Raw genomic sequence first — 13,067 nt, forward strand, 5'->3', positions numbered from 1 at the left:
AGCAGAACTACACACGACAGTCATCAACACTCTCATGTGATATATTTAGAGGCGGAGTTTAGGTGACCCCCAGGTTTTTAATGTTTAATCGGCCGTTCGGTTATGCAAACTGCTTCTCGTTTTGATGAAATGGCTTTCTTACACGTTAGTTTCAGGTTTTCTTGTTATGCGCCTTTTCATGTGCTTATTCTGCACCGCAAGAGGACAGGATGCGAGATCATTGGAGAGTGCGGCGTTCCTGAAAACAACCGGGTAGCATTGAAAGATTGCGCTGGGTGGTTCTCGAGACACTGTCACAATGAGGGATGGCTTCTCTATTCCAGCGCCCGCTGAAGGCCAGTACGGAGTGAGCATCGGCTTGGACAGGCTGCGCATTTTCTGCGCCACAATGCCAAAACCGAAGTCCACAAAAACAACGGTAAGTACTTTTAAGACTACATCTGGGCAGTCTGTGAACATTTCATTGGGGCCGTATGGTATTTCAGCGAAGGTGCAAATGTGGAATATTCGTCTGTCTTGTTCCTTCGGCCCTCTGCGCCTTTTTAGTATCATCGGCTAGCCGAACAGGTCGCCACATAGCTTGTACCCTTCTCTTCTTTCAACTATGAAACGCTCAGCACAAGAACAAACAGTGAACACACCAAAGAGAGATGTTGAATCCTATGTGTGGATTTCTCGCTGACCTTCCTCGTTCTAGCTCCAAGTCTCACAGACTGAGCCTATTCACCTTCTCACTTCTAAAGGAGAAAGAACCAGCCTGAGAAATTTCGGCACGGAAGGGAGATAAAGCGGATGGGACGCTGTTTGGTTTCGAAGCGTTGATGCATTGCGTTGGTTCGGAGCGCGCTTAATGTTATTTGAGAAAATGAGAAAATGTACCACCTTCTACATAAGCGCTTTTCAAAACTTGCCATAAATTACGAGGGCTGCCTGTGTTGCATTCTCCGGAAGTGCCTGACTGAGTGTCAGCACAGGGCCAGAGCACGTTGGTACAGGTTTTTCGCTTTCGAAGATTGATAGATTGATTTAAACCTTTATTGAGTGTTTGGGAATTCTCAGAGTTGTGGGTGGACCGCCTATTCCGGTAGCCCAGTGTCCTACGCCGCAGCGTGGGCCCTGCGAACCAGTCCTCGTTGTTGGTCGGGGTCCTCGCTGTGCAGAATGGCCTCCCACTGCTCCAAATTGGGATTGGGAAGTTTATCGATAAGTGGGTTTATATGCATGCTCACATCATGTGAAACGCCGAAGCTATTTCTCCACAGTGTGGACACTCTGATGTGTGAGCGAGGGGTACCATTGGTGGAGTGTAAACGGTGTAACGAAAGTGCCTGTTTGTAGCCGAAGGGTGTGTTCTTCCGCCTTGTCTAGTTTTGTTAGGGGTGGGGTGTGTCTGTCTAACTTGTCTGTAGGCCTGCAGGTGTTCAGCAAATGAGATTATGGCTGTGTAATATGTTCATTTTCCTCGTCGGCTAAGCAAAAATCCCGGTGTAAGAGAGCTCGGGCGTGCCGGTGGGCGGCGTCATTCCCTCCCGTGTGTTTCATGTGTCCCGGAAATCATACGATTGAGGCCTGATTAGGAGGGTATTTTGCTAATAGTGTCAGTCATCATTGGTGGATTAGTCCGCTGGTAATATTCCTGCACATATTTTGGGAGTCTGTGAGTAAAATAGCGTTTGGGTTGGTAGATAGCGCTTGTGGGATGGCTGCCTCCTCTGCGTGAATGGGGTTGGACGTGCGAACTGATTCGCAGTTGATTAATTTGCCCTCAAGATTTGTTATGGCGATGGTCATCCGCCCTTGGATTGGACCGGCTGCATCCACGTAGAGTGTGTCCGGGTGGCCATTCCATTTCGTGCGAAGGCTTTCGGCTCTGGCGTGTCTTCACTCCGCGTTAAATGCCTGGTTTTGGGGTATTTTATGGACATATATGTTCTTGCGGATGGATAGAGGAAGTTCCGTCCTTTCGTCTACTGTGCAGGGAGGGTACTTTGAGGTGTATCTTCTTCCAAAGGGTTTGGCCTGTTCGAGTGATGGCTAGGCGGTTGAGCTGTGACAGTCGTTGCGCCTCCCTGATTTCTTGGAGTGTGTTGTGGATGCCGAGAGACATGAGGCGCGATGTTGGTGTGGTCGTCAGCAGACCCAGTGCCATTTTATAGGCTGCCCGTATTAGCGACTCCAGCTTTGCGATTTTTGACGAAGTGAGGAATGCTTTGAACCCGCTGAAGTCGCATCATCGAAATTTGACTGAGAGCGTGATCAGTGCTAATTCCGTACACCGTGTGAGATGAGTCCACAGGTGTGCCGTGATGTTTAGCACAAGCTACCACGCAATAGCTATTCCCCGAGAGCGGAATATCGGCGCTCACTGGCCCTTTCGGCTTATATTTCAGGAAATGACTAACCTGATGTTTAAGAAAGGCCATTTTCAATAAATAAGGAGAAAACGCGTCTGCCTGCACTACGCATGTGTATCAGGCCACGAGGTTAATGTCAGCACTCTCAAAAGTGACCGACGGCTGACAACCCGTGCAACTCTGTGCCATGCAATATCGTGCTCAGTTTGAGCCAAACCGTGCCAGCGCTCGGTGAGCAGCTCACTGGCCTTTTCCGTGTATTTTCCGCGAGGAAATAGCGTTGGTTCACAGTGGGAACTTGCTGCTTATTGTCCTGTCACCGCTATCTGTTGGCTGTTACGGTCAGGACTTCAGAGCAAACAACGTGTAACATTTAAATTGCCACTGGGTTTGATCGCGAGTGAAATACTGCGGTTGTAAAAATGCTTCTCTTAGTTGCCAACTTCGTGCATTATGGTTCATTTAGTATATATTTGTAAGATGGAGGTTTATGTGAGGGCACTGGGATCAAATGATTAGCGGACACCAAAGGATCGCGGAAATCACGGTTACTCAGGTCGAGGACCGAGACTATAGGAGTGCCGCTGACATGTTCAGAAGTTTGTCTTTACGAGAATGTTCTTCATATATTTAAAATATCTAACAACAAATCCGCTTGAGAGCTTTTCCTGAAGGTAACAGAGCTAATGCGTATGCGACTGCTAGGTCCGCTCCTATTCCACGCTGAGTGCAGAAATCCTGTTTAATTTGCATTAATGCCTTTTGATTGGAAGCCTTATAGTGTATTTATTGATTGAAATTTATAGCGGTGCCTAATTCGTTCCAGTAGGTGATACTTCAGCCATTGCTATAACCAGCCGAATGGGGCTTTCGGCCAACCAAATTCTTTCATCCGCGTTCTGCGATGATCACGTTACGCCAACAATGATTGATACTTTCCATATCTGTTTCTAAATTTTAAGTGCCGCTTGAGCTTGCGATTGCGATAACGTTTTCCTTGCGTCCAGCAGTCTCTGTAAAAACGTCAGCTAACTGATGGGCGCAATAAATGTATGTCGCTATTTAATTAATATCAATTCAAGTAGTTATATTATCAGCTCGCATTCACTCTGTACATAACCAAGCGTCTTTATTTTCTCGCTTTCCCTCTCATTCTATCTCTCGCCTTTCTATTGGTTCTTTGACATCCGTCACCCTCCTGTCTGCATACCTTACCGTGTCGCTCTCTATATCAGTAGTCCGATTTATCAAGTCCAGAATTCTGGGACACCTTTAATGTGCGAGATAAATGTGGGGTATTGTGAGGTACTGTCAGGCGCACGTTGAAGGGAATGGTTTAAGCTTCCAATGCGCGAAAAACGTTTGGTATGATTTATGGTGTTTAATGTCCCAATATGACACTATAACAAATCCAGTAGTGGAGGGCTCCGGACATTTCAACACCTGGGATTCTTTAATGTGCACCGGCATCGCGCTTCCCACGGGCGCCTTGCTTTTTGCCTCCATGGAAAAGCGGGTGCCGCGGCCGGGATTCGATCCCGCATGCCTTGGCACAGCAGTCGAGCGCCATAACGACTTTAGCCCCGCGGAGATGCCAGAAGTTTTTTTCTCGCGTTCAGTAGTAAAATTCCATGAAAACCAATGGCTAGTGTTTCTGATAAGGATTGTCGGGCACAGGAAATAGGATGAGATGATACTTGAACATATTCACAGAAATTATCTAACCTTCCGATGCATCACGAAATAACGCTTCTCAGCTTGTAAATGAGTTCAGTTCAGTTCAGTCGTTCAGTCGTGTCTGACTCTTCGTGACCCTATGGAGCATATCACGCCACGCTTTCCGATCTCTCACTATCTTCCTAACATCACATAACTTCATCTGCAGTGCCTCGAGGATGTCATCTAACCATCGCGTTTGCTGCCTATACCCCTTCTCCGGTGACCCTCAACCTTTCCCAGCATCAAATCTTTCTCCAGCGACTCCTCTCTTCTCATCAGATGACCAAAGTAGCTGAGCTTTAACTTTAGAAGTTGACCCTCCAATGAGCAGTCAGGGTTTATGGTCGACAATATCGACTGATTTGATCTTCTGGCCGTCCAAGGACCTCTCAAGAGTCTCCGCCAGCACCACAATTCAAACACGTCAATTCTTCGGCGGTCAGCCTTCTTCACAGTCCAACTCTCGCATCCATACATCACAACTGGAAAGACCATAGCACGGGTTATACGGATCTTGGTTGGCAGACTAATGTCTCTGCTCTTTACTAGGCGGTCAAGGCTAACCATTGCTCTCTTTCCCAGAAGCAGGCGTCTCCTAATTTCATGGCTGTAGTCTCCTTCCGGGGTAATCTTGGAGCCCAAAAAGAGGAAATCTGTCACAGCTTCCACTTCTTGTCCCTTGATGCTCCAGAACTTGATAGGGCAAGACGCCATGATCTTTGTCCTTTTAATGTTCAGTTTAAGCCCAAACTTCTCACTCTCTTCTTGTACGCGCATCAAAAGTCTCTTGAGTTCCACTTCACTTTCTGCCATTAAAGTGGTATCTAAGGTTGTTATGTTTCCCAGCAATTTTCACTCCAGCTGAAGACTCGTCCAGACCGGCCTTCCTCATGATGCACTCTGCATATAGATTAAATAGGCAGGACGGCACTATGCAGCCTTGTCTCACTCTGACTGCCATGCAAAAGCAGGAAGGCGTTTTAACGCGGTAACTTTATATATTTCATTTGTACAAAAGCCGGCAGGTGAGTACATGGCAAGAAACTCACGAACATATTTCTGGCGTGTGGTGTGTTGGCTAGTGACCTCTCAGGCAGCACTAACACTAGCCCAATATTGATACTGCTTTGGCAATGTCAGACCCTACACAAAACCAGGGCGTTGCGAACACAGTGCCAATATTGGCGCATGGGTTATGCTGCCTGGGATCGCTAGACACTGATTGGCGCATCAATAAAAGGAGCTTCCACTGGCGCTGAATTTGGCGGCGTCAATTCCGCGTACGAAATTGTTATGAAGCGCGCCGCTGGGGCGCTGTGGTTAAGGCACTGTGGTTAAGGCCGCACTCCAGGCGGTCTACATTTCCGGGGCCCTTCACTGCGGCATCCTTCATAGCCTGAGGGGACAGGCTACAAATGACGAAATGTAACATTCATAGCCATGAGTCAAGGCTATGTACATTTTGCTACGCAGCATTACTCAGTACTTTACAAAAAGTAAGATGCAGAGAATCCATATACAGTGCACATTTGTTGACTCAGTCCTAACCATGAGACATGACTCATAGCCCTTATATTTTTTCCTTCTCACATGTCATCAGCCTTAAGAGTCTGTGTGGAATTTCTGAAAACTACAGCAAAAAATAGAAGCCTGCCAAGGTGGGGTTCTGCGAATATAGTGTTCCTATTGTGAGCTTACATGAAGAAAATTATGTTACAAAACTATTTCTGAAAACTTTCCAAACATTTGGGTATTACAAAAGCTATTGGCAACCCATTACGAGGAAAAAAAAACGAAAATGAACGGTGATGTGAACGAGAACCAGATAACTTTTCGTATCATTTCTCCGACAGCGTGGTCAACCGCCGCCTGAGTACGCCGCCCTGGTCGGCGACCTCAAGCGTGAGGCGGACAAAGCGGAAAGCAGGCGGTCCAAGCAAAAGCCCGGTGTGGCCGCCCTGCTCGACAAGGGCCCCGCCAGTATGGCCACACTGACACTGCCCACAACGGACGGGACCCCCGCCCCGCCGCAGCAGCCGGCGGATAGTCTCGTGCCTAAGGAATTACCCCAGTTCGGAACCACAACAACAGCGTGAGTAGTGAATGGGTAATGTATTCAGTCATTGGTCGACGTCTGCACTCACGTAGCACTGAAGCCGCAGTTCACTTGTAGGCACAGTCAACAGTGTAACGTTTGGTTTGTGGGGTTTGACGTCCCAAAGCGACTCAGGCTATGAGAGACGCCGTAGTGGAGGACTCCGGAAATCTCGAGAACCCCAGGTGGTTGAAATTTCCGGAGTCCTCCACTACGGCGTCTTTCATAGCCTGAGTCGCTTTGGGACGTTAAACCCCACAAACCAAACCAAACCAAAAGTTACACTGTTGACTGTGCCTACAAGTGGACTGCGGCTTCAGTGCTACGTGAGTGCAGCCATGCGTCTGCATACTTCGTATAGGGAAGCCATGTAGAGCACCGAAGCTTGAGTACGAGAATAAGGCCATAGGAATATCCGATACGTCCATAGCATCCGCGGACACGTCTAGATCTAAAGCGGGGTATACGCCTGTGGCTGTTACATACTCAAACTTCCTGGGGCATAGCTTAAAAGACCTGAGTGGGAACAGGGAATACCGCCGTGGGTATTCAGGCTGCCTGTGGAGCAGCCTGGAAGACAGAAGGATTATGGGCATTGAGTGTAGCTGTAGGTCTAAATTAACCGAGGACGCATACTGTTCTATGGAACATCGTAAGTCGATGAATACAATGGGCTCAAGCGGCTTGAAGAAACAGAAATACGTGGAGATGTCAATACTTCATTCGCAGTAAACAGGGCCTGTAGTTCAACATATTTTCGCGCAGTGCGAAAGAAACAAATGTGTCCGGATTCGCCGCTGAAATAGTGCTACATTCATGATTAAGCAAAGTCAGCTTTACAACGTTAGCAGCTGTGCCGGTGTCGCACTATCTAAACGAATTGTAACCGCTGACTTTCACAGAAGACCACCGCCATCACCGTTGCTGTGATGTCACACGGTTTGCGTTCACTGTATATCTAGCTGGAATGTTTTATAAAATAACGTTAGGCATAAACTCAAGCAAAGAGCCGAGCTTTCTGCAAAGAACTTTTGGCATGATTTTGCTAGCTTGCATGTTGCCGGCACGCCATGCAGTTTGCCGGCTGCTCGGTCCCTGACACTAGGTTCTTCCGCGTCTTTCGAATGTACAATCTAACTGTGCGTATCTTTCCGCATCGGCGTTCCTTCTTTTTATTTCGTACTGAAGCTCAATGATCACCATCTTCTCCGTTCTGTTTAGACATTAATTGTGAATGCGAAAGCTAGGCTGTGGGGAGTTTCGAAAATATACATTATACGTGACGTTATCCTCAATCGCTGGAATTTAAACTTCCTTTGCTACAAATCGCTTCGCGGAGCAAAGAAATTGTACTCTTCGGTAGATTTTATAACTTCATTGCTAAACCTATATTCAGGCACACCTAAAAATACGGCCTCAAGTTTGTACACGTGATTTAAACGGATTTTCTGGTTTTCGCCTTCAGTGCTTAATGCTGTTATTTCATATAAAAAACGTAACGTATAAACTGTAAGCCACACTCCTGCCTCATTTCGTTTGATTTAAACTTGATATGTCTAGACCGAGTAAGGGATGTCCTGATTAACATTAGAAAGTCAATAGCGTTCTAGCATTAAGAAATTCTTGCGAAAGACCCGTAGGTGTCACCATTTTACGAAACCGACCATTGGCGTCAACATTCACCTTTCCACCTGCTCTAGTTCAGCGCAGCTCCCACATCACTGAAGATATCTTCTTGATCATGGGATGCGCACTCTATCGTTAAGGTTAATATAGTAATTGGCTCACAAGATAGTAATAATTGGTTCACAGGAAGAGAAAGGTGCAGTGTATCTCACACTTGTTTCTGTGGACACCTCAACCGCGCCTTAAGGGAAGAGAGGAAGGTGAGAGTGAAAGTTGAAAGAGAAAGAGGAGCCAAAGTGGAGGGCTGCGGAGTAACTTCGACTACCTGGATTTTAAAGTGTGCTGACATCGCTCGGAGGTATAGTGGTGAAGGGTGGCTGTTCCTGGCCCTACGGCCACGTATTTGGGTTTGCTCGGTACGGTGGCTCGGCGAGGGACAAAACGACAGAAGAGACGAAGAAAGCGGGCTGTTCCGACTAGCATCTACCGCCCCCAGGAGCCGAGCAGCCTAGCGATTAGCGGCGCATGCTTTTTCAATGGGCACTAGCTTGAGAAAGCCCATACTACTACTACTACTACTACTATTACTACTATTAGTATTATTATTATTAGTAATAGTAGTAGTAGTATAGAGGAAGAGTCGTTTCACTAAGTTGGCACTGAATTGTCTGTAGGTAACGGCCAAATTAACTGGCTAAATATCTTCACAGTTTTAATTATTATTGATAACATTATTAATTGGTTCACAGGAAGGGAAAGGCGAAATATCTGTCACACTTGTGTCTGTGGACACCAAGGGATGAAGATGTCCACATACACAAGGGAGGAAGAGAGAAAGAGGAGCCGTAGCGGGGGGCTACGGAGTTGTTCAGGTGTCCACAGACACAAGTGTGACAGATACTGCGCCTTTCCCTTCCTGTGAACCAATTATTATTATTATTTATTAAAACTGTGAAGATAATATTTAGCCAGTTAATTCGGCCGTTAACTAGACAATTCAGTGCCAACCTCGTGAAACGAGTCTTCCTCTATACTACTAGTACTACTACTACTACTACTAATAATAATAATAATAATAAGAAGAGAAATATTACTGTGTATAATTATTATTATTAATAATATTTAGTAGTAGTAGTAGTAGTAGTAGTAGTAGTAGTAGTAGTAGTAGTAGTAGTAGTAGTAGTAGTAGTATAGGCTCTCTCAAGCTAGTGCCGCGTCCAACGTGACGCCCATTGAAAAAGCATGCGCCGCTAATCGCTAGGCTGCTCGGCTCCTGGGGGCGGTAGATGCTAGTCGGAACAGCCCGTTTTCTTCGTCTCTTCTGTTGCTTTGTCCCTTGCGGAGCCACCGTACGGAGCAAACCCAAATACGCGGCCCTACGGGGCTGGGACTGGTGCTACCCTGTCACCGATTTGTCTCTCTTGTAGGCCGTCATTGCACCCGCCACCGCTTCAGTGGTGGACGACAGCTGTTGCGACGCTCTTCTTTTTCTTTCTATTCTGCCCGCACGAAGCAGCGGAGGTGGCTCAGCTACAGAGCCAGTAGCAGGCCCGTGCATTTTCTTTTCCTTCTGACATGTGACATGTGCCCCATGCGCAGGCGTACCGAGTCCACTCCATCGAAACCGGGCGGCAAGATGTCCAAGTCGTCTTCGCAGGGTGCAGCCCATATCCGCCCCTTCCTGGTGACAGTGTGCTGCTGCGTCGGCGTCTTGCTCCTTGTCACGGCCGTCGTGACCCTGGTGTTTCACTGGCGCGAATCACAGGTGCGCGACCGGTCGTGCCGGACCGAAGGATGCCTCCGCTACAGCAAGGCCCTGCTTGACAGCATGAACTTGTCCACAGACCCGTGCCAGGACTTCGGCCAATACGTGTGTGGCCGGTACTCGCACCCCAAGAAACTATCCGTCCAGCAGGTGCGAATTATGTCAAGTGCAGTGTCTTGGGAGCAAAGCCACTCGTAACGTGCACTATAACGTAACTTTGTAACGCTTTACTGTGTCGAAAAATAATCACTGAAAAATTAATGAATGCAGGGATGGTCACCTCATGAAGAGGTTCAATAGTTGACATGTCATTGCTTTTGTTATGATAGGGGCGTCATTCCATAACATGTGCACTCATTACTGTGAGGTTCTCCCAACTGATTTGCCTCCCAGCGTGTGATGGTAAACGTTGCCCTGATAAATGGGTGCATGGTAAGTGAAATATAATCAACATAAGATGTTTTTCTGGCGCTCTAAAATTTATAACTGCACCGTACTCCGATACCTACAGACGCCTTTCTCGGTTTCGCTAACAAGTCTTGTTACAACATAATTTCTTATTACAACATAATACGTGACAACAGCAACGTGTTAGGTTGTCAAAGCATTGTTCCCTAAGTGATGACCTTAAGATAGCTGTGATAACTTACTATTCTCGTAACGATTTCGCTAATGTAGATGCTGCATCACCGTCTGTTGCATGCGAGACCAATTTCAATGCACAATTAGCCACGACACTTTCAGCAAAAGGTCAGGATTGGTCTGGTAGTCTCACACGTAATTGAAAGTTTAATTTCAGCCTAGCTGCCTGCACAGCCTTGATGGCTCAATATATATTATTGCTCCGAACTCCACAGCCCCACGACAACGTTCGGTGTGCTTCAACGGAGGGGAAAAGTGCGTGAAGTGTCTGTCCGTTCAGTATTCGATAAATAATATGAACCAAGACACTGTAAATTTTATCAAAGAGCAAATTTGTGACAGCCCCCTCTGGAAGCTGCATCGCTTGCGCACAGAATGTACTGTGGAAAAAACAAAAGTCAGGGTGCTTTTATTACTACGATTTTGCAATTTCGGCGGTTACGCAACGATCCGAAAATAACGGTGTATTTCATGTCATCACTGCGCATTTTACACACCCAACAGTAGAGAGTGCACTGGCTCATAGAATACGCAAATCTGCTAGAATAGGAAATTATCTACACTATAAGCTTGACAGACTCACCAGTGGTGTGGAAACGCTCAGTGATTAGTTGAGTAAGCATAATTTAAAGCGACACAGAAACTTTGTGCGCTCGCCAAGTTCGTGAACCGACATAGGAGAGTACAATTAACTATTAGTGGTCGGGTCGCCTTCCCGTTTGTCGACGTGTTATATAAATCAACACTTAGAGATGCATTCTATGGGGCACTTTGGACTACTAAAGTGCGATGGCGAAAGCGTCTGTTGTGTGCTGTGGTCCGAAGCCCTCTACTTTGGCACCTCTCTTCTTTTTACTCCCAGCTTCCTCCCTTTCCTTCAGGCGTGATTAGGGCATGTATTCCGGGTTTTCATCATTATTGAAGTGTCGCTATCTCACTTGACCTCGAGTCATCTGAGTGGTCGAAACGCCGGAACCGGATGTTGCCACTACATATTCGGAAGAGATGGCAGCATCGTGTTCCGGCGTTTCCACCAGCCAGATGAGACGAGGTCGCGTGAGATAACGACACTTCGATAACGACGCAAACTCGGAATAAGGACCGTGGTGTCCGCGGAGAATTGCGACAGATATGCGCCTTTTGATTCTTGTAAACCCGGCCTCGGCGGCCGCTTCTCGATGCAGGCGAAAAGCAAGGTGACCGTGTACTGTGCGATGTCAGTGCACTTTAAAGAACCCCAGGGAGTCGAAAGTTCCGGAGTCCTCCGCTACGGCGTCTCTCATAGCCTGAGTCGCTTTGGGACGTTAAACCCCACCAACCTAACCAAACCAATTTTAAACTCCGTACACTGATTCCTTCTTTACTGCGTCCTCTGTATGCTGTTTGTTGCGGCGTTCGAGGAAGCGCCAAATGCCAAATGCAAGACTCAGCACGGATTCTTGGATCGGACACCAGGCGGGGTCAGCTTCGTATGTGTTTGAATGATGTCTTGAACAGATCTGACAGCGCCTGTGTCTCGTCTGCCCTTCTCTGTCCGTTGTGAAGTTTGCGCTGTTTTGCTCTGATCTGACATCCTTGAAGAAAACATCTCGAGCTAGTTGGTTCATCACAGAGCAAAACAGCGCAAACTTCACAACGGACAGAGAAGGGCAGACGAGACACAGGCGCTCGTGTCGCCTGCCCTCCTCTGTCCGTTGTGAAGTTTGCGCTGTTTTGCTCTGCGTTGCTATCTGACATCCCCATGATGTAAGTTCCTGATATTACACATTTTCGAATGTCATGATGACGTCCCATCAGGTCACGACGTCATCTGGTTATGATGGCATAGTCACAGTCATCATTCTCATTTTAACTACCACTAACTATCGTTATCGGTCACTTTCTACCACTAACTAGCAGCAGTGGCTTCCATGGTAACCACGCAGCCATGATGCTATGCAAAGAGAGCTAAGTAAGATAGTTTCCCTCGAGCCCTGCGTGGCGGTCTCGATGATTACCAGGTATAGTGGGACAGGACGCCGGACAGTGTGAGTCAGGGGCATTAAAGACTTTCGCCTTAATATTGAAAAACAGCTGGCAGCAGTGACAAACAATTCAATGACGCTACCACAAGGCTGTGATTAATGCCTTTCTGTCATATTTCCGATAGTGAAAAAATACTTCCCCGATTCTCGAAATTGATAGTTTTAGGGTACCCCGCCGGGGTGGTGCAGTGGTAAGACGCCCGACTACTGTGCCGAAGTTCCCGGGTTCGAATCCCGACCGCGGCGGCTGCGTTTCGATGGAGGCGAAACGAAGTGGCGTCCGTGTGCTGTGCGATGTCAGCGCACGTTAAAGATCCCCGGGTGGTCGAAATTACTCCGTAGCCCTCCACTATGGCCCCTCTTTCTCTCTTTCCACTTTCATTCTCACCCTCCTCCCTTCCCTTGCGGCGCGGTTCTGGTGTCCACAGAGCAAGTGTGACAGTTACTGCGCCTTTCCCTTCCTGTGAACCAATTATTATTATTATTTAGGGTGAAATTCTACATGCAAAGTACATCGATCCCCAAATCCAACTGTAGGTATTTTAAAGAACAGAAACTACATAGAGAATGCTTGCGACCAACACTTATACTAACCGCGCTGTGATATTAAGCAGAATATATCCCACATAATCTACAGCTAGGTGCAACTTTGGTGAGACAGCTACGCTATACCAGACCTAGTGAAGATGACAAAACACTATACGCGCAATTAAAATACAAGCCAGCCGGAATAGGAGGAGGAGCTATCTAGGTTGGGTCTGGATGAGCAGCTGAAGCTTATTTACGGGTCTGGAGCGACGACATCTACAGCAACCCTAGAATATGTGAACATTCCATCACCT

The 13,067-nt window shown here is 47.2% G+C and overlaps 1 protein-coding gene across 1 annotated transcript in view; it reads left to right on the top strand.

Annotated features, from left to right (window-relative positions):
• Positions 1-298: 298 nt before the first annotated feature.
• The window catches only part of LOC146176898 (neprilysin-11-like), a 59,644-nt gene continuing 46,875 nt past the window's right edge, over positions 299-13,067 (top strand). The window contains exons 1-3 of the mRNA XM_084581420.1: positions 299-418; positions 5,927-6,165; positions 9,394-9,709. Coding sequence (XP_084437546.1) covers positions 299-418; positions 5,927-6,165; positions 9,394-9,709 — 675 coding nt within the window. The remainder of the gene's footprint in view (positions 419-5,926; positions 6,166-9,393; positions 9,710-13,067) is intronic.

The sequence above is a fragment of the Amblyomma maculatum genome, chromosome 10 (assembly GCF_055883805.1).
Source record: "Amblyomma maculatum isolate TAMU_Amacu chromosome 10, ASM5588380v1, whole genome shotgun sequence".
Lineage (NCBI taxonomy): Eukaryota > Metazoa > Arthropoda > Arachnida > Ixodida > Ixodidae > Amblyomma > Amblyomma maculatum.